The sequence below is a fragment of the Choristoneura fumiferana genome, chromosome 18 (genome assembly GCF_025370935.1).
Source record: "Choristoneura fumiferana chromosome 18, NRCan_CFum_1, whole genome shotgun sequence".
Classification (NCBI taxonomy): Eukaryota; Metazoa; Arthropoda; class Insecta; order Lepidoptera; family Tortricidae; genus Choristoneura; species Choristoneura fumiferana.
The window spans coordinates 9,600,022-9,621,300 of NC_133489.1; the positions used below are offsets into that span (position 1 = coordinate 9,600,022).

At 36.2% G+C, this 21,279-nt stretch overlaps 5 protein-coding genes across 5 annotated transcripts in view; 3 read left to right on the plus strand and 2 right to left on the minus strand.

Annotated features, from left to right (window-relative positions):
- The first annotated feature begins 38 nt into the window (after positions 1–38).
- On the plus strand, positions 39–1,259 carry LOC141437975 (ubiquitin carboxyl-terminal hydrolase-like). Its single transcript, XM_074101582.1, has 2 exons — positions 39–219; positions 327–1,259. The coding sequence occupies exon 2, from the start codon at positions 333–335 to the stop codon at positions 1,023–1,025; it is 693 nt and encodes a 230-aa protein (XP_073957683.1). The 5' UTR covers positions 39–219; positions 327–332; the 3' UTR covers positions 1,026–1,259.
- A 1,296-nt stretch (positions 1,260–2,555) lies between these two features.
- Positions 2,556–3,728, minus strand: LOC141437973 (ubiquitin carboxyl-terminal hydrolase isozyme L3-like). Its single transcript, XM_074101581.1, has 2 exons — positions 3,521–3,728; positions 2,556–3,425 (listed from the first exon to the last, which is right to left on the minus strand). The coding sequence occupies exon 2, from the start codon at positions 3,414–3,416 to the stop codon at positions 2,724–2,726; it is 693 nt and encodes a 230-aa protein (XP_073957682.1). The 5' UTR covers positions 3,417–3,425; positions 3,521–3,728; the 3' UTR covers positions 2,556–2,723.
- Positions 3,729–4,672: 944 nt separating this feature from the next.
- Positions 4,673–21,279, plus strand: part of LOC141438029 (uncharacterized) — a 28,292-nt gene continuing 11,685 nt past the window's right edge. Inside the window, exon 1 of the mRNA XM_074101666.1 lies at positions 4,673–4,875. Within this exon, the coding sequence (XP_073957767.1) occupies positions 4,810–4,875 (66 nt within the window). The 5' untranslated portion in view covers positions 4,673–4,809. The remainder of the gene's footprint in view (positions 4,876–21,279) is intronic.
- On the minus strand, positions 5,962–15,958 carry LOC141438034 (major facilitator superfamily domain-containing protein 12-like). Its single transcript, XM_074101672.1, has 8 exons — positions 15,380–15,958; positions 15,020–15,227; positions 14,780–14,864; positions 14,428–14,616; positions 11,094–11,391; positions 10,535–10,685; positions 7,743–7,876; positions 5,962–7,210 (listed from the first exon to the last, which is right to left on the minus strand). The coding sequence occupies exons 1-8, from the start codon at positions 15,684–15,686 to the stop codon at positions 7,161–7,163; spliced, it is 1,422 nt and encodes a 473-aa protein (XP_073957773.1). The 5' UTR covers positions 15,687–15,958; the 3' UTR covers positions 5,962–7,160.
- On the plus strand, positions 18,052–21,064 carry PIG-T (phosphatidylinositol glycan anchor biosynthesis class T). Its single transcript, XM_074101669.1, has 3 exons — positions 18,052–18,422; positions 18,515–19,804; positions 20,591–21,064. Exons 1-3 carry the CDS (start codon positions 18,263–18,265, stop codon positions 20,809–20,811), a joined length of 1,671 nt encoding a protein of 556 aa, XP_073957770.1. The 5' UTR covers positions 18,052–18,262; the 3' UTR covers positions 20,812–21,064.

Below are 21,279 nucleotides of genomic sequence, written 5' to 3' on the forward strand. Positions count from 1 at the left end.
ATATTGGTACTAATACTCTTTGCTAGTGGTGTACTGTGACTGTGAGTGTGGTGTGGTGAGGTGCACAGACAGAGTACCAAAGAGTACAAGTACCTATGTAGGAACAGAGTACCTTTTTTATAACTTCACTCACCATTTATTTATAGTTTATGTTAAAAAATATTATACATCGAGTTTTCCCAGTAATAATAAGTTCAAATTACTGATATAGTAGAGAAGGTAAGGTTCTTTACTCATGCATGGGTAGAAATCAATAAGAATTGTTACATTTTTGATTGTTACATTTAAACTTTCGATGCCGGTAACTTGTAATTTTAATGTTTCAGAAAAAAATGGCTTCTGAAAAACTAATCCCGTTGGAATCGAACCCAGAGGTTATGAACAAATTTCTCCAAAAGTTAGGCGTATCAAACAAATGGTCGATAGTTGATGTTATGGGCTTGGACTCGGAATTGCTTGCATGGGTGCCGCGGCCAGTGCTGGCCGTGATATTGTTGTTCCCGGTATCAGAGGCGTACGAGCAGCACAAAAAGCAGCAGGAACAAGAGATTTTGTCGAAAGGTCAAGAAATTTCTAATAATTTGTTTTACATGAAACAATATGTAAGCAACACTTGCGGAACCGTCGCTATGGTACATAGTGTTGCTAACAACACTGACAGAGTTGAACTGGCTGATGGTGTCATGAAGAGATTTCTGGATGAGGCCAAAGACCTGGATGCTGCAGCTCGTGGAAAGTTGTTGGAAATAAATGAGGGTATAATAAATGCCCACAAAGAGCTTGCTCTAGAAGGACAGACTAACACTCCTCGTGCTGAAGACCCTGTCAATCATCACTTCATCACTTTTGTACACAAGGATGGGGCTTTATATGAATTGGATGGAAGTAAAGCTTTTCCTGTAAATCATGGACCAACTACACCTGATTCTATGTTGGAAGATGCTGCTAAACTATGCAAAGAGTTCATGGCCCGTGACCCTGATGAAGTTCGCTTCACTGTTGTTGCCTTTGCTGCTACTGATTGAAAATGAAAAGTTCATACAAACGTACAATGAAATGATCACCCCTACTATAAAATATTTCTTCAACCTAAATTAAATTTTATTAAAATTAATTTCATTAAAAAAAAAAAATACTTTGGCAGGGATGGTCAAATTGTGCCTAAAATGTTGAGCTATGAGTATTCTTGTAATTTATTGTTGTGATATAAATGCAATACAAGACAAACTTTTGTGATATGGAGTAAATATTTATATGAATGTGAGCCTGTTCATTTTTACACCTGAGAATTATTGCGGCAGTTGAAAAGCTAAATTATCCAAGCAACATTTGTTTGAAAAATTTGAAACATAGCTCAAACAACAGGAAAATTCACTGATTTTGAACAAGTAACATAACACAATATCTCAGAAAAAATTTGCTTAGATAGGTAATGCCTTTCAACCATCAACTACAATATTTCCTTTTATATGTTAGAAGCACAACATTGGCCCAATTGCATAACAAATTACAAGCAAATAGTATTAGTTAATTTCAATACAAAATTGCTAATAGGTACTAGGTATAGGTAGGTAGGTAGGGCAATTGGGCTGTTGTAACAATTTTTTGTACTTGGCAGTCATGTGTTCAGGTATGAATGTATTTTGATGCAAAAATATTTTAGTAGGTATGCATTTTATTAATTTTAAATAACAGAAAAGTGATAATAGTGCCCACCATTTTATCTACTGGACTGGACTAACTAGAACCAAAAAGGGGTTACTAGGATAGTAATTAACAAACACCTACTGCAGAATATAGCAATTAGCAGGGGTAGTTAAAGTACATCCCCATAATAAATATGCATTATTGTCATTCATTCCAGATCTACAAATTTGTCATTTATGTTGTTTTGTTTGTTGATATATCAAACCGTTGCGGCAATTTTGGGTTGCACTTTTCCCACCCAAATATAAAACAGCTAAGGTCTGTGAAGGGGATATATTATTGAATGCATTTGTTTCTTGGCCACAGTGATATGAAAGAGATGCACTTGGCAATAAATAAGAAACCATGTTATCATTATACAATCAATATAAAACTCCCGGCTCCTAGCTTCACCATTTAAATTGGATCACTTTATTGAACACCCTTACATTAATACAGTAATAAACTACCATTAAAAAATTTCATTCCTAATTTTAACCTTTAAAAGTGGGGTATTTTAATATACCTCACAAATATAATTTTTATATAAGAATTATCACAATAGTACAAAATTAGATCTCGTTTTTAGTTTGGAAAATTGGTTTTACTTACTTTATTAGTTATTATCTTATCTTATATGCTATGTACCATCAGCCAAATAAGTGGTCTATCAATTTCTAAACAAGTTCCTATCAAATTAATGAACTTTCAGGTTGACAGACACGTCTATGGCCTTATTGTTTTATGACATGCAAATGATTGTCAACTTTAGGGTGGTAGACCACATATTTGGCTGATGGTACCTTTGATTATATAGTTTACCTACAGTTAACATATGTGATGTTTTGTGCATAATAAATAAAAACTCATTTATACATAAATATTTAATTGGTATCACAAAAGCTTGCTTTGCATTGCACTTATATTAAATCTATTACAAGAATACTTTTTAAGCTTAACATTAGAAGCACAGAGCTTGAAAATGACCTACCATCTTAAATTTCAGGTAGGTTTATAAAAAGTTGAGATCTAAATTTTCAGTCAGCAGCAGTAAAGGCAACTACAGTGAAGCGTACTTCATTGGGATCACGCAACATGAATTCCTTGCACACTTTGGCAGCATCTTCTAACAAAGAATCAGGTGTGGTTGAGCCATGGTTAATAGGAAATGGTTTACGCCCATCTAATTCATATAAAGCTCCATCCTTCTGCACAAAAGTAATGAAGTGATGATTGACAGGATCTTCAGCACTGGGAGTGTTAGTCTGCCCCTCCTGTGCAAGCTCCTTGTGGGCATTTATAATGCCCTCAGTTGCTTCCAACAATTTTCCACGAGCAGCGGAATCCAGTCCATTGGCATCTTGCAGGAATTGAAACATGACACCCTCAGTCAGTTTAATCTTGTCAGTGTTGTTAGCAACACTATGTACAAGAGCAATTGTTCCACATGCATTGCTTAAATTCTGCTTCATATAAAAAATATCACTAGAAACTTCTTGTCCTTTGGACAAAATATCATTCTCTTCTTGCTTTTTGTGTTGCTCGTATGATTCTGATATCGGGAACAGCAGCATCACAGCCAGTACGGGGCGCGGCACCCACGACAACATCTCGGAGTCCAACCCCATTACATCAACCATGGTCCATTTATCTGGAACGCCTAACTTTTGAAGAAATTTATTCATTACCTCCGGATTGGATTCCAACGGGATTAGTCTTTCAGAAGCCATTTTTCTGTCCTGAAACAATAGGAAAATTAATGTTACCGGCGTCGCAAGTAACATACAAAAAGTTGTAGCATTAAAATATAAATTTAATTTTAATTTGGTCTTACCTGATAATAATGTACGACAATGTTGAGATCTACTCCTCCCCTGTGACAGCTAGCCGCTTTCTTTGAATTGAAATGCTGTAAGTAAAACTACTGCGGCTGTCTAGCTTAGCTGGATGGATCAATACTCTCACCTACATGACATTGGCATTCACAATCACAACATGATATGACAATGACAACCCTTACTTAACCCTTTTACAAACCAAACCAACCAAGTCACAGCACACAGCAGTCAGTTAGAGAGAGAGAGAGACAGACAGACAGGCACTAGTCACCCACATACACAACTGAAGGCCTACTCCGAAACTCGAAACTCGAAGTTCGTATCGTACCGTCCCTCTCGCTCTCATATTAAATAGTATAAGTGCCAGAGGGACCGCACGACACTAACTTCGAGTTTCGGGTTTCGTAGTAGCCCTGCTGCTTGCTAGTGCTACCGCAGAATAAGTAATAATACAAGTGGTGCTACTCACAGAAGTGAAGTTACGTCAGTACTATTATATATTCTGTGGTTACGTGAAGTGAACTTTACTTGACACCTTTATTAAGTATGGAAGATTATTTTTTTTAATTATCGCGAATGCTGTAAAGCTTTGTTGTCATGAAAGTTATCGGATTAGTGTATTTTTTTAACGATTTGCAGCAGCATTAAAATAAAAACACTTTTCATCTCTAATTTTTCGTATAATGATGTGTTATAGTTTTTTCAATAAAAGTGTTTTGAACTAAACTGTTTTGTTTACCTTTCTTTTAAGTTACGAATATAGTCATCCAACATACCTATTACTACCTATAGCTCTAAGTAGTACTATGCATATTATGCATTTGCGTATAATAATGGTAAAACATACGTATGTCTGTCAGACTGTATAGCTACGTTACGTATGCTCATCAGCTGGGCTACTACGAAACTCGAAGTTCGTATTATACCGTCCCTCTCGCTCTCTTATTAAATAGTATGTGTCAGAGGGGCCGCACTACAAGAACTTCGAGTTTCGTAGTAGCCCGCTGCTGTGTCAGCCAATATTTTTAACAATTCATGCTTTGGATACAGGCAAAGGAGACATACCCATACAACTAAATCTGTGCTATTAACTTTTATCTTATCTGAAGGAAGCTTGAAATTTTGTATGAAGGTAGCGGTAGCTCGTACGTATAGCACAATCAAAAGGATCCACCGCCTGTGGTCTGGAAAGCGAAGCGTTCACGATTCTCAGCAGTAAACTCTAAAGGTCGATTCGGCGTAAACAAGCGCATATTCCGCCGTGAACAGGCGTCGAACATGATGAATGAGCACGTCGTTCGTGAATGTAGGCCTCCACGATATGACGATCAGATTTGTTACCACGAATAACGTAAGTATCTTTTTACTTCCCAGTGTTAGAATTTTTCCCAATTAAATTCCGCACCGTGGCCCCATCTCACTAAAAATGGTCAAGCTGTATTATATTATTATAACTTCACTTAGTAAGTTGTGGTGTATCTATGTAAAACTTGCGTCAATTAATTTATTAATAAAGATAACACATCCATACTAATATTATAACTGCGAAAGTGTGTTTGTGTGTTTATATGTTTGTGTGTTTGTCCGTCTTTCATGTCGAAACGGAGCGACGGATCGACGTGATTTTTGGCAAAGAGATAGTTTGTGGGCCAGAGAGTGACACTGGCTACTTTTTATCCCGGAAAATGCACAGTTCCCGAGGGAACAGGCGGGAACGAGGGAACGGGCGAAGCCGCGGGCAAAAGCTAGTACAGCCATAAAAAAGCGAAGCAAAGGATTCTTGTTATTAAGGGGATTCCATGCCCCAATGACCTTCGATCTGAATTCTTTAGTTTTCTAATGTTTTTTGTAGCTTGTTATAATATTAACAATGGCTATAATCAATATAGTATCCCATATTTACTTCAAAATTAATTGTCTTTGAGATATCTGGTATCAAAGTTGAACAATTTTAGGCCAAAAAACCTAGGACAAAAAAACTGGTTCTCTGGCCATAACTTATGTGTTAATTAGTTTCAAATGAAAACCCTCGACACGTTTTTAGAGACGTCAAAGACTAACCCAAATAAATAATATATGTAGGTATGTTTCGTATATGTTAGATCTTTCAAGTCAATAGAGATACAAAACGCAGTTTTTTTTTTTCAAAATCCGGTAGAGAAAAATGGAGATTATAGATTGAAGAACCGGTAGCCGTTTGACTTATAATTCTATCTGGAGTGCAAAAGTAGGAGATAGATTCAAAACTTGTCAAAAATCGATGAAAACCTCGGGTAGCCCCTTACCAAAAACTTTTGCATGAAGGAACCAAAACATTTATATTTAAAAAAAAAAAAATGTTTTATTTATTTATAAACACATTAATAATATTTACAACAGAACTATGACTGATAAGTACTTTACGGAATGTGTCGGGTCAGGCAATAACAAAATATACTTATGTAGGTAAGTTTATTTTCTATAACCCTAAATGTTTAAATAATTTATGTAAGTTACAAATGAATAACTTAGGTAATCTTATATATTTAGCTTTAATATAACAGTGCTGATAAATACATACATTCATGTAATATTTTAGTCAATTATAATAGGTACAATTTCACGTAATACTTACTTAGCAACAATGAATATTGAGAGCTCTTTAGGTACGTAAACCTGTACATTGATAGAACAGATAAAAGCTAAATCATTTCCTATCCGTAGACACTATTATAATTGTCAAATAGGATATAATATCACATATTAAGATGAGATTATTTATAAAATACGTAATTAATAAGGTCAGAACTTTATGAAAAAACCCGGCCAAGAGCGTGTCGGACACACCCAAAATAGGGTTCCGTAGCCATTACGAAACAATTAAGTATATTTTTCTAAGGATTTCGTATTTTGTACGGAATATTCCAAGTTTAGGTATATTTTATACCTTAGGCTGCTATTTATTCTTAAACTACTAATAATTCTCAAGAAAACTTAACTGTTATAGTTTCCCTTATAAATTTGATATACTTACTACCATCCTGAATTTTTTCAATGCTAAAACGATTTTTCGATTCAGTAATTTGTTTGCAAAAAGTGCAAATTTTCATTAAAATCAGCGCCCCCTCCCCCCCCTCTAAAATCTAAACCGGTGGGTGGAAATTTAAAAAAAAAAACAGGATGGCAGTAAGTATATCAAATTTACAAGGAAAACTATAAATACGAAATCCTTAGAAAAATATTACTTAATTTCTTCTTAATGGCTACGGAACACTATTTCGGGCGTGTCCGATACGCTCTTGTTATTAGCCTATATTTATTATGTCGCACTGCTGGGCGAAGACTTGTAGAAACACTACAACCGCGCCACCTGACGCCAGAATATGAAAATATATTTCGCGCAGCCGCACAAGAGATCTGCCATACCTACTTTTGTCGTCTGTTTTGAATTCAACCGTCAATACTCGACATATTGTAAAAAAAATATTTTCTCTCACAAATTTCGTTTTGACCTTCTAAAGACTTGCTTGGGCTGTATACTTTTAGATCTTACTTACAAGGTGTAGTTAGGTATACATATATAATGTACTGCTCACAACTATTCAAACTTAACTCGAAAATTGTGCTATGTCTTGTCACTATTTTAATTTATATTTTTCATTCTAATGGTGCCGTCGCTGAATCTTCCGAGACGTTTTCTGCCACATCTTAAAGAAAAAAGAATTGATAAAACCATCTTATCAAAATTTAAAGTACATATTTGCAATAAACTTTTTTTTATATATATAAAACCGACGTATTCTCTCTTTTTTGAAGTCGGTTAAAAATGCAGCGTCGCATCACGTCTCGTCGTGTTCACTGTTTGATGTAAACTGACCCTTTTATATTATCTAAAGTTGGATTTCTAGACCACCAAAGAACCTGTCATAGTAAATAATAATTTTATATGACTTTATCCTTATTAATAATTATCAATAAATGTGAAAGTAAACTGTTGTCTGTTACCGTTTCTTTCACACTTGAACCGCTTAACCGATTTAGATGACATTTGGTATGGAGCTAGGTGGAGACCCTGGGAAGGACATAGGATAGTCTATATCCCGGAAAATTTTATAGTTCCCGCGGGATAGCAATAGGTAAACGAATTTGCTGCAGACGGAGTCTCGGGCAAAATCTAGTAGGTAATCTATAAGAATGCTTAACGATCGATGTAATAATTAATAAAGTGATTAAACGTACCATCATTAACTACAGCAATCAAATCGGTCGTAAATTTAGGCAAGAGTAGAGTCAAAAACAGGCCGGTAAGGGTCGCGCCGCCGCACACCCAAGACAATGCGAAGCGATAATAGCTCTTGGCTGCACTTTCCGCGCTGTAAACAAAAGTACGTCTGGAATTTTAATAAATATAAAACAAAGTCGGGTTTGTTAAAACACTTATATAACCCGAGAACGGCTGGACCGATTTTCATGATTTTTGATTAGTTGTATTTGTGTCCGTCCCAGCAGTATAACTATTAAAACATAGGAAAATTCTCGAAAAATTCAAATAAAAGTAAAAAACATTTTCCCACACAAAATGTTCATATGTTTCGTAACAGTTATAGACCACGTCTTCAAACACTTACATAAAGTTACTTATTTTATATTTGGGTAGAAAAATATTCACATAAATACAAATACAAATGAACTTTATTGATAGACTATAAAATTGATATGGCAAAACAACGTTGGTGGAAACGCAATTGGACCCGCTAGATGGTACTCTGTTGTTTGTATGTTATCATAATTTAAATGTAGTGTTTTTTCGAGCAGGACAACGTCTGCTGGGTCCACTAATAGTATATAAAGCTAATTTATCCCGATATCCAGAAAATCTGGATAAAATAGCACAATTTCAAAATTTTCCACGGGTGTTTGCAACGTTAATGAAATCCACGATGTAATTTTTGGAAATTCCCACGAGATTTCTTCCGAAATACCGGTATTTCACTTCAAATGCTAGATCTACTGGTTTACGCGCGCTAAGCTGCGATAAAAGATCAGTAATACATAAAACAAATAAATAATAGAAATGACTGTACATGACACATGAGTAATACGAGCAGCATGACTAAGTCTGTAACCAGTTTTGAATGTAATGTATTGATAAATAAGCCAACATTTACATATCAGTAGGTAAATGACTTAGTGTAAATTGTTTGCATAGATGGTGAAACAAATTTTAATATATTGCTATTGTAGTAATAATTTTAATAATAATAAGTCCAAGTAACTATTAGATAGCAATACGAGTATAAATAAAATATCAGGATTAAGAATACTTTATCTTAAATAAAAAATCAAAAAAAGCCTTAAAAATACTAAAAAGAAGAAAACAAGTCTATTGGGCTAAAACTTTGTTAAGTAGCTAACTTAAAGTTCAACAGTCGGGACCCATTAGGTAAACATTTTTGAGCGTCACGATTTAAATGGGTCCCGATTTTCTAGCCCACTAGACTTGTTTTCTTCTTTTTAGTATTTTTTTAAGGCAGTCGGGTTTTTTGATTTTTTAAATTTATTGTTTTATTTCGCACTTTTCTGTGAAAATGGTATATTAAAACGGATATATATATATATATATATATATATATATATTTAGAATGGGCTAAATATTAGCTTTCATTTATATATACCCCATTCGATAGGTTTATTTTTTTTTACTTCTACTGGATGGCAAACGAGCAAGTGGGTCTGCTGATGGTAAGAGATCACCACCGCCCATAAACATTTGCAACACCAGGGGTATTGCAGATGTTTATGGGCGTTGGTTACCGTTAAGTAGTTACGAAAGGACGTAGGAATAGACATACATACATACGCGTCAAACACATAACCCTCCTTCTTCGCAGCTGGGTAAAAAATATACAAAGGTGGCCTTATCCCTATACGTATGGAATGTTTTGGCTGCTTGAGCTCATGTACAAACGGTGTACCTGTAGATGTCATAGAAGGAGAAGACGATAATGTGGATGTGGAAAACTATGAGTAACAAAACAAAGATGAAATAATTTTCTTTTTCTATTTTTAAACAATATTTGAAAACCTGCTTCGTTAATCGTTTCTTAAATTGTCTGTTGTTTATCTCCTTGTTAACTTAAACATCCTAAAGTATTGATTGTAGAGCAAAAATTAATGTGACCAAATTTGTAGGGAATTTTATATAGAAAGTTTAAGGAAACTGAAAGGAAGCATAATGCTATTCGTTCGTCGAGATATGAGGAACCCCCCCCCTACACCATCAGCACAGCCCTCACCCTTGAGGACTTTTAGTATGTTCATTTGGATACCGCAAGGTGTAACTGTACCAATTTTCGAAACTACACGAATTTTTCCCCTGATTTTATTAATTTTCTTACCCTATTAGACTAATATGCCTACTTTTAAAATATTTATTAGCTATAAGATACTATAATACCAAAAGACATACGATATTAACATATTAATTAAAAATCTTTTTATTTAATAATTTAAAAAAAGCCTGTCCAGGATTTTTTTAGCAAACCCATTTCTTATATATTTTCTAAAATACTACATTTATTAAGTATAAAATACTTTTCATTTTATTATCAAACTGGCGAAGGTCGATTTAAGTTCGGATCTTAGACCAGAAAGAGAAAGCAGTGAGATACATACACCTTTGGCCTCATCTGCACTTAACATCAGGTGAGATTGGGGTCAATCACGTTCAGTTTCATGTAAAAAAAAAGCTTGGCCCGTCATTCCCATGCGGATTCCCAGAAACGGACTGCTGTTTCTTAAAATAGTTTGGTTTATTTGATCAGTTACCGATGTACCGTTCAATTGATTAACAGGTTATTCCTTCATCGTAAATTTCAAATGTAATGTAATATAAAATCCAAAAATCTCGAGCCAAGATTCGAAACCACAAATCCCTCGATTCTCCCCCTGAGAGGCTTTATGGCAAACCACTAAGCTACTACGAAGAAAAACCAAATTAATTACTGTGCACATGCATAATTTGAACTTACAAGGTCTGAATAATAACAATGGCGAAGCCGCACGCCAGCTTGTCCGTGAAGCTCATGAGTCCATAGACGAAGGCCGAGGCCTCCGTCTGCGACCCCACCAGGTCCGCCGTCAACGCCAGACTCGTGACCAGCATGATGGCTGCACCAAAACCTGAAATTACATGTACTTAGGTACAAAACACGTCGCCCGCAAAAATCAAAATATCTTTATTCTATACTAGCCGTTACCCGCGACTCCATCCGCGTAGAATTCAGTTATCGCTTCCCGCGGGAACTATGCAATTTTCCGGGATAAATCTATCGTATGTTCTTTCCCGGAACTCTAAATATCTGTATACTGAATTTCATCTAAATCGGTTCAGCAGTTTAGACGTGATGAAGTTGGCAAACAAACATAAAAACAAATTTTTGGTTTTTTATAGCAAACTAACGATCTAATTAAAATAATTAAATGCACATTTTAGGAGGGTGAGTTTTTGCATGACGATTTTGTGACAGTGCACTGTCACAAACCCACTGCAGTAGGTATTCATAAGCTAAGTTCACAATACAATCTTACCTATCAAAACCGCAACGACGTAAATATAATATGTCTTGTAATTGTCGTCAAACTCCAAATGGATCCATACGAAACCAGTCATAGCACATGCAGTTCCGAAGGCATAATGCATCTTCCGAGTTATGGCCCTTGGGGCCAGTCTCTGAACTCCGGCTGCTGCGAGACTGCCTAAATACATGGCGAGAGGCACCACTGCCAATGCACGGGCTGCCAGGCCCAGAGTCAAGTGAAGGTACAGGGGAATTAGTACTTGAGCTACGTTCGCCACTAACCTCGTGCTCATGTATATGCCTGCTACCTGAAATATTAGTGTCAATGAAGGAAGGTTACTTCAAGGGGTTCGGATATAGGCAATTATACAGACACATGACTTAAGGGCCTATGTACACGACGTATTTGTTAGGCGCAGAGGACACGCAGTTAACGCATTTCAAACGAGATTGAGGTACAAAAGTATTAGCTCTTGAAAATTTTCGGTGCTTAAAACGCGCGTGCTGTCTGCGCCTAAAAATGCATGTGTGCATAGGCCCTAAGCATCAAGCAAACATTGTAAATTATCAAAATGCTTGACTGTCCTGAAACTTGGCCATCTAAAAAACCATTAACATAATAATAGGTATGATATGAAAAAAAAATTGCGTGTATAACACTACCATAGTAAATGACATGAAGATCGGCCATGTGATACTACAGCATACACTATATACAGGTGTCCCAGAAGTACCACGTCACAGTGACACCAGAGGTAGGCCAGCTCAAGAGGAACCTAACCAACCTAACATGACCCCAGTAAAAGTTGCACGGTTTTCGAGTTATTACCGAAATAAAGATTTTTGGGGATACTCCCCTTTGTCTTGACATTTTTAATACCAGCATCGACTTGGAAAGCTTTTAATAACAGTTTTTTATGTGTATCGAATCGTGAATAGTTACTTCAGAAGTGCAGTGTGTTATTTTGTCAGTAACTACCGTAAAATGCTGAAAAAACCTTTATTAATCTTGATTTAAGTTGTCTCAAAAATAATAATTTCAACTTTAACCATCTGCCATGAAAAAAAAATACTAGAAACGAAACAAACAAATAACGCCAATAAATTAGACATGTTATGCAGATTCAGAAATGGTATGACACATGTATCTTACTTAAATAAAATTAGGCATTCTTATCACTTTGCTGATGCCGCAAGCCGTCAGTGTTAAGTAAAAACATGTTACATTACCTACTAATTTATTGAATCAGGCGTTACTTTGCCGAGGTTCATATTAATGAACTGAAACAATCACCTACTTTGCTCACCCGCGACCTTATGATAGCTAGCTACGTTTATACTAGAAATGTGTGTTCATTCAGTTCCTCCTCCTCCACACTGCAAAAATACAGGGTAGTTCGAAGGACTCGCGCTGCTAGCAGACTTGACACCCCACACTTCAGTCTACTCGTGACCACGGCCATTGTAATGTTGCCGAAACGTCGAGGTAAATATTACTCGTGTGTGTAAGCGTGATAAGTCCCGTTGGTTATGAATATGAATGAAAATCACGAAAGTTTAAAACGTTAGATAATATTATTTGGTTAACGCTATAATCTGGACATCTTTAAGGTCAAAGTGAACAGACACCTTCTAGGCAAACGTGTACCATCTTAGGCCTCATCTTCGCCTTACATCAAGTGAGATTGAGGACAAACGTAAGCCTATTAAAAATATTCTAAAACCCGATTTATTTCAATGAAATATTGTGGACTGAAAGGATGGATATTATTTGAAAGCAGGTTTTCTAGCCATGGTTCTAAGACATATTCTATCAAAATCGTTTCAGCCGCTTTTGAAATATTGAACTTTGAAGTGAGAAAGTTGGGGATTTTCCAACTTTTTTTTGGTTAGATTATATCCGGTTCTTTAGGATCCGGTCCTAGCCTTGAAAAGGGAGACAAATATTAATATTTAACCTTCGTGCATTTGGCAAAATAATTGTATCAGATAATAGATGAGCTATCGCTATACACAGCATTTTTGTACCACTTAGCAGGGACTGCTTTCGGAGTTCCAGTTTTAAGTTGGTTCGATAGGGCTTCGCTAAAGTGATAAGAATGTCTAATGTTCTTGGAGTAAGATACATGTGTCATACCATTTCTGAATCTGCATAACATGTCTAATTTATTGGCGTTATTTGTTTGTTTCGTTTCTAGTAATTTTTTTTCATGGCAGATGGTTAAAGTTGAAATTATTATTTTTGAGACAACTTAAATCAAGATTAATAAAGGTTTTTTCAGCATTTTACGGTAGTTACTGACAAAATAACACACTGCACTTCTGAAGTAACTATTCACGATTCGATACACATAAAAAACTGTTATTAAAAGCTTTCCAAGTCGATGCTGGTACTAAAAATGTCAAGACAAAGGGGAGTATTCCCAAAAATCTTTATTTCGGTAATAACTCGAAAACCGTGCAACTTTTACTGGGGTCATGTTAGGTTGGTTAGGTTACTCTTGAGCTGGCCTACCTCTGGTGTCACTGTGACGTGGTACTTCTGGGACACCCTGTATAGCACCTGCAGGAGAGATCTAGGCCTAAAAATCAAGTAAAATATTCTACTCAATTTGTCCCGCTTACTTTATTATACTATACCTAGTGCCATCCACAAACACGCGTGATTTTGTCAAAACTAGACTTTAATGACATTGTAATAAGAACCACGGCACACATCATCGTGAATGACTCTACCTATATTTTGTAGCATACCAGACCAGATACCACCCAGATACTTATATAATTGTAAACCACTATTTCTAAAATATATAATGAGTCATTCGATAGTATTGTAAATAAGTAAAATACCTATCTAATAATATTAATAAGGGTTTTGCTATTAACAAGGGCTTGAGTTAAATGAGGAACTATTAAGAATTAGGTCTTAGGGCTAGAATAACATTTTAGTAAATAATGTGTGTAAATAAATATCTTGTCCAGACTAATAATCACGTCAAAGGACAAAACATCATTGGTGTAGATAGTGCCACGAGAGTTAAAGTGAATGATTACACACACCGCTACAAAAATAACTGATTGCACAAAAGGGGAAAGAAATAAATGACTGAGTAAATGTCAAAATCCTGCTGTCATATCATTACACAACCTGTTGTAGCTGTGTGAAATCATTAACTTCAACTTTTGTGGCACTATCTATATTTTGAATTTAGATTCTTCTTGGGATTTTCTTAGTTTTAGGTTCAATATTTCATTCCCAAATATAAGATAATCATTGAATGCATAAGGTCTTGTGGGGCAAGTGATAATTAAAATAAAATAAATTATATTATTTAGTTATGTACCTGATACATAATAGGCCTTCGAAAGAAACTGCAATGAGTCTGATTGCCATGCTCCATCAACTGCTCCTGGCATTGATATGAATTCTTCTCTCGTACACTCAAGTGGAACACTATGGAGGCTACAAGGCCTACTCCCATCACTATGTATACTATGTGCCTAAACTTCCATGCATCTCCAGGGCCCACTTGCTGCAACAGATTATTTCTTAGACATTTTAAAAAAAAGTTTGGTCTGTTTACAATAAAAAAATTACAAATTTTCTTTCTGGTGATAATAATTTAAGATTTCTCTAAAACTTTGATCCAATTTTAATTTTACAGACAAATTTAACAAACAACTAAAATTTCTTACCTGTTTATCACACTCTCCAGTCACATGTAACACGACCCATGTAATTATGTACACAAATAAATTAGAAAACACTGTAAATCCATATCTGAAATTTAAAAGAAAATAGTTATTTTTCATGTTACATCTCCAAGCGTCATGTTTTTCTGCTAGTGTATTAAATTAACATAGAGCCAAATCACTTTTCAAAAGTCTTTCTATCTAACAGGGCAACATTCATAATCATTCAAAGTGCTACGGTACCTAACTGCAGTAAGATGTGTCCGGGTGTGATCATTGTCAGCGAGTTCCGGAATCAAACTCAGATGCGAAATTTGGACCGCTGCCCATCCAATTTGGAATATCATAATGAAAGCAGCAAAATAGAACATCTGCGCCCATTTGTGGGACAAGGCGCATCCAATGCATTCTGAGAATATAAATGGGAATGATCCCAAGACACATGCCGTCCCTAGAAAAATAATAACAGGATATCAGAAATTAGGTACACAAATAAAAATAATTAAAATGTGATGAAGTGTTATTCTTAGTTTAGACATAGATTAATTAATCACAGCATGTTACATTTCAGCTAATATAATAAGATAACAAATATCCACCCACCAAATAAGTGCCAAAGCTTCCTCCTGCCATATCTTAGGCTGACAATATTGTCTGTACGATCAGAACAATAACCCACGAATGGAGTAGATAGAGCATCTACAATTTGTCCTATTAACATTAATTTACCAGCTTGGGATGCACTGAACTCCAGAACTAAATGAAAGAAAACTAAAAAGTATGTAAACCACAAACTGGCACAAACGTCGTTCAATACGTGCCCTATACCATAACCGAGTTGCAGTCGCAAACTCGTGGATATATCAACAAATTCGTTATCCATTATTTTTTCTCGGAACACACTACGCATAAAAATTATTATAATGAATCGTTGTGTTTATCACCGGCTACATGAAATACGTTTACACAAAATGATAAAAAAAAATTGTACTTTCGCGGGTTCTTGCTAAATATTCAAATATTATTTATCATAAAGCAAGCATGGACTTATACAGTGATCTGCAATAGTAATCGCTTGAGCACTTACGCAGCGCGGGAGCTACTTTTATTTATAAAAATAATATAAAAATCAGCAACCAAGCAAGTGTTAGATGTCACTTGTCTTGTCTGTCAATTCAACTGACTTGTCACGTTCTTGTCACCGTATTTTTTCCTTTCATTCGGACAGGCTAAAAGGTGCGGCCACATGCAGTCGCTCGTCGCTCGTTTGCAACGATAAATCTGATCATATTAAGATATGGCAAAATCAGGAGTTGTCAAATACCGTATTATTATATCTAAGTATCCCTAAGAAATATATTTGTCATCAATGTTAATCAAATCTGTCTCTAACTATGAGTCATCAGATTAATGTAAACCTGTATCCTAAATTATAGTTTGATCATCAAAATTCGATCACCAAAATAATAGATCTGTCACCTAATAAATAGATCAGTTTCTTCATTCGATGCTTATACCTACCTATTCTACTAAGGCAGGTCTGGTTAGATACGACGACGAGCAAAGCGAGGAGGAGTGTTAGATAGACCTGCGACCCTCAGTGCGCGAGCCGAGCGAGTGAAGCGAGCGTGCCACGGCAGCGGCCGGCGAAGTGCCAGAACCGATCATTTTTTGCTAATACTTATACTTTGATGCTAATATAAATGGTTACTTGAGTCTTGGATGTTTGTATTTATTTAAGTATACAGGGTGTCCCAAGAAGTAGTGATATACTAAAGCCGGGAGATAGAGGACCTAGAGGGCTATCTGAATCAGCCCCATGTATGTTCCGCGATTTTTCGTATTTTCGGAGTTATGACTTTTTTTTTAATTTTTCACCTATCACCGAGTACGATGAAATTTTTATTTATGGTGACGTGAATTTATAGGGTAGAATAAGTATTAGCGGTATGAAATTGCTGAGATACTAATTTCATATTCGGTAGTAAAATTGCTAGAGCTAAATAGCTACTGGCGTTAGTGCACGTTATGCTGGCGGCCGGCGTATAATACGAAGCTTGCACGGTAAAGGATCGAACTTCAAAGAGTATCTCAAGTGCCGGTAATGACTCCTTCATCTTATTAAGTTACTAATCGACGGATACGTAGTTGCTCATCACACTGAGTGATTAGACTACGCCCGTTGAGAAAATAATTTGTCAAAACGCCTTCTCCTGGCTATCCCCATCAACGAGAGGGAGCTTATTAAGTTAACGGTGAAGGCTTTTGGCATTATAAATTTGAGTCTAAGTATGTAAAGCCAGCCTTTTCTTTGTTGCTTTATTTCAATCCTACGATGTTATTTTTTATTGCGGTAGATGCTTGATTTTATCTAGAAATTCTAGCTAAATACTCAAGGGTAGTACGTCCATGCTCGGCCCTATAATGGCCCTATACTACGAAGTGCAAAATTCGAACTTCGTATCTTGCCGGGCTGACGCTAATATTATGTAATACGAGAGTCAGAGGGACGGTAGGACACGAACTTAGAGTTTCGAGTGTCGTAGTAGCCCTTCAGCTTATTATTATTTCCTCAATAGACGCCTTAAGGCTTGTGCCAATATGTCAGTTGCGATGACATGACACGGTTGCGTGCGGTTGATTCTGCATTGATTCTGCAGAACGCCAACAGTTTGACAGCAGCAAGAAAATAATTTTGATAAGAGAGAAAAAAAAACCTTTTCACACCTCTCCTTCAGAAAAGTAACTTTTCCTCCCTGACGAGAGGGAGCAAAGTGCAACTTTTCTGTTCAAGGCTTTTCTAAGTTTTATTGCAAATGGCATTTTTGAAGTTGATAATTGTAAAGCCACGCCATTTTCTATGCTGGTTGTTTTAATAATAATAAGAATTATTTTTTCAAGTTTATTAATGCTCGGTGTGAAAAGTTGTATGAGCCACTCGGAAGCAAAATTATTTTCATCTTGGGCGCTAACACTTGAATCCCTCATTACGCTTAGGATTCTACTTTAGAATCCCTCGCTACGCTCAGGATTCTATTGTAGAATCCTTCGCTACATTCTGGATTCAATTTACGCCCTCTCCGTAAATACACCATTTTGCTCCCTCGTGACACAAATAACTATTTCGGACGAACAAGGGCCGAACGCTTGCAGGGTAATAAAGCTCGACCCGTGTTTCGTGTGACATGTGCACGAACTATCAGGGCGTATAAAATTGGTCGAGCTTTATCATGGATGTACATTAACCGCACCCAGCTTTCCCAACTGTATGTGTTGGTTGACTTGACTTGACTGACGTTTGTCATTTGGATTTGGCATAATGGCATGACAGATTGTTTTATCAACACTGCGTCGCTGATTTGGTCGCTGACCGCTATCGATGGATTTAAGATCGATTGAATTATCTGAATTACACTGTATTTTTTAGCTAACAAGATTTTTAGTGATAAATAAAAAATCTGTCAAATAATATTTAATTAAACATAAATGGCACTTATACGACTTTTTTTGCTTATCGCATTTCAAACTCTGTGTGCACAAGTCTACGGCGATGACTTCAAAGAAGAAATATTCATCAAACCCTTATTACCGACACACCTTTACACATATTTTCAGTTTATAACTCAAGTGAAAGATGAAACTTCATGTGAGTATTATAACCTAAGCAGTTTTTAACGTTAGCATTTTGACATCTCGTTTCAATCGGATTATTAATTTATTCTTGTTATTTGTTTGCAGTTGAACATTCTCATTTATCACCGCGGTCATTGGGCGAGATTATATCGCGATTTCACGTGGAAGAGTTGCACTTGACCCTTACCGAAGGCCAGTGGAGACACAATCAGTGGGGCTACCCAGTTCTGGATGCGGCTCCTGGCGCTGAGCTGTACGCCTGGTTTGCTGAGGACGTCAGCGACATTGACAAACAATGGCGCAAACTAAGCTCAACCCTATCGGGGTTATTCTGTGCCTCCTTAAACTTTATAGACACTTTTAACACTGTCACACCACAAATGGCAATGTGGCCGACTGGTGCATTTAAAACAAATCAAAATGTTACATCTCAACTTAGATATGCATCTCTGCCAAGGGAAATTGTATGTACAGAAAATTTGACACCCTGGAAGAAACTCCTGCCTTGTGCGTCTAGCAGAGGATTTTCCTCCCTTCTTAACTCCAGAATGATTCATAACACTAATTACCACTCCATCGGAGTGCATTTCAGAAAGATGTGCACAACAAAAGATTGCTCTCAGACCCATTTGGAAATAAAACAGACTGTGGCTCTTGTGTATGATTACAAAATAATCAAAAGTAATGACTGGTCATTCCGAAAATTGTTTGGACAAGGCCTGGCAGGTGCTTGTCCCTTGTCTTCAAAAAGCCGAATATATGTAGATATAACATCCAATGATACCCTGCCATTCCAATTGATAACACCACCAGATAGAATTGAATTTAGCCAAAGAGGAGGCAGTGAGACAAAACTTGCTGTGTATGATGTAGAAGTTAATGCTCAAATGATAAACATAGGTGTAAAATATCCCTCAAGTAATAAAATAGTTGTTCCCAGACCACCACCTTTATCATTCTCCCGTTATGTCTTAGGTTATGGAAAAGAATTTGGTGGTATTGTGACTGAGTTTACCAACAACTACTGGTCTTCTATAAACATAGTACTACTAGAAAATGCACCCTGGTGGCTCCCAATACAGCTGAGTACATTAAGAGTTAATGGCAAAGCAGAAAGCAAACTAGTCAAAGCTCAGTATTACTCTCCTGGACGCAGCAGGCAAAAGCCTTATCACCTGGAACTTCTGTTGACGCTGCCACCCAGGTCAACTACAACAATAACCATTGATTTTGAATTTGTCTTCCTGAAATGGCAAGAATACCCGCCTGATGCAAATCACGGGTTCTACATAGGATCTGCTCTAGTTGCTGCTAATCTGCCAACAGCTAACAATTATACCAGCCTGCCGATTACTGGAAGCTCATTTGACTCTGTTATGAATGCTTCACAGCCATGTAAGTATGAAAAGTGCGAATTTCAAATACCTTAAAATGATTATTTTAAATTTATTTATTTACTAGCCTGTTGCCCGCAATTCCATCCACATGGTATTTGTTTATCGCTATTCTGTGGGAACTGAAATTTTCTGGGATAAAAACTATTCTATGTTCTTGCCCGGGTCTCAAACTTTTTTTTTATTTTTTTTATTCGACTGGATGGCAAACGAGCAAGTGGGTCTCCTGATGGTAAGAGATCACCACCGCCCATAAACATCTGCAACGCCAGGGGTATTGCAGATGCGTTGCCAACCTAGAGGCCTAAGATGGAATACCTCAGGTGCCAGTAATTTCACCGGCTGTCTTCAAACTATCTGTATACCGAATTTCCTCTAAATCGGTTCTGCGGTTTAGACGTGATTGAGTAACAAATATCTAAAGATCTTCACAAACTTTCACATTTATAATATTTGTGGGATTTTGGGAATCTCGAAAACAGTTTCAAAATTTCGATGAAATTAGCAAAGTGGTTGTTTTTGGGAATGAACAGGGGGAGGGAAAACGGATACCTACATTGAAGTTATAGCTCGAGTGAAACATGGATGCACATAGTCTTTCATAAATAGACCTTTTTTATGCCAATGCCCAGCAATAATCAGCAACTGCAACCAATGAAAACATAATTTTATTAAGGTTCAAGTAAATAAATAGTTAACATTATGGGATGTTATTTGGGTGACGACTTTTGTTTGCTTTGTTAGTTATAAATATAATTATATTTACTTATATTTTTGTTATTTGCAGGGTATCCAATCTTATTCCGGACAAATGGTGCTATGGTTTCACTGCCGACACCAGACTTCAGCATGCCATACAATGTGATTTGCCTTGCCTGCACTGTGGTAGCTCTAGCCTTCGGCCCATTGCATAATATATCCACAAAGGAACTAGTTCTTAAGCCTGTAGGTACATCTATGTCGTTAACCCAGAAGATTATGAGTATATTCAAGAAAAAGAAGGACTAATATCTAATCTGATATTTGAAATTCAAAGTCAACATTTTCAATAATTGAACAAGCTGACCTAAGAACAAAAAGTATTTATTATTTTCTTCTTTTGCCTCTGTGCAAGTACATTATATTCATTTTTTTCTTATACTTGATGTTATTCTGTTACATACATTGTTGTAAATTTTGATTTTGAATTTTAAATCCGCATTTTGGTATAACACCTATATTATACTAACTATAGACTGATTAATAAAATATGTTGTTCATACATCTTCCTGTAACTTTATTTTATCATTTCTGTAAACCAAAGTACTGAAAAGTATTCTATGTGATAGTGACATTGTGTATCATTAATTACGTTTTTATCCTTTTAGGGTTCCGTAGTAAACTAGGAACCCTTATTAATATTACAAATGCAAAAGTGAGTATGTTTAATCATGCGTTACTTTGCAGAGGGCCATTATCAATGGACTGAAACAATTA

Bases quoted from the DNA above. Each gene is read 5' to 3' on its own strand.
- LOC141437973 (XM_074101581.1), bottom strand. From the start codon at position 3,416: ATGGCTTCTGAAAGACTAATCCCGTTGGAATCCAATCCGGAGGTAATG.
- LOC141438034 (XM_074101672.1), bottom strand. From the start codon at position 15,686: ATGCGTAGTGTGTTCCGAGAAAAAATAATGGATAACGAATTTGTTGAT. The intron at 10,686-11,093 runs GTAAGATTGTAT...ATGTAATTTCAG, and splicing joins CGTCGTTGCGGTTTTGATAG to GTTTTGGTGCAGCCATCATG. The intron at 7,877-10,534 runs GTAAGTTCAAAT...TTTTGTTTACAG, and splicing joins ATTGTTATTATTCAGACCTT to CGCGGAAAGTGCAGCCAAGA.
- LOC141437975 (XM_074101582.1), top strand. From the start codon at position 333: ATGGCTTCTGAAAAACTAATCCCGTTGGAATCGAACCCAGAGGTTATG.
- PIG-T (XM_074101669.1), top strand. From the start codon at position 18,263: ATGGCACTTATACGACTTTTTTTGCTTATCGCATTTCAAACTCTGTGT. The intron at 18,423-18,514 runs GTGAGTATTATA...ATTTGTTTGCAG, and splicing joins AGTGAAAGATGAAACTTCAT to TTGAACATTCTCATTTATCA. The intron at 19,805-20,590 runs GTAAGTATGAAA...TGTTATTTGCAG, and splicing joins TATGAATGCTTCACAGCCAT to GGTATCCAATCTTATTCCGG.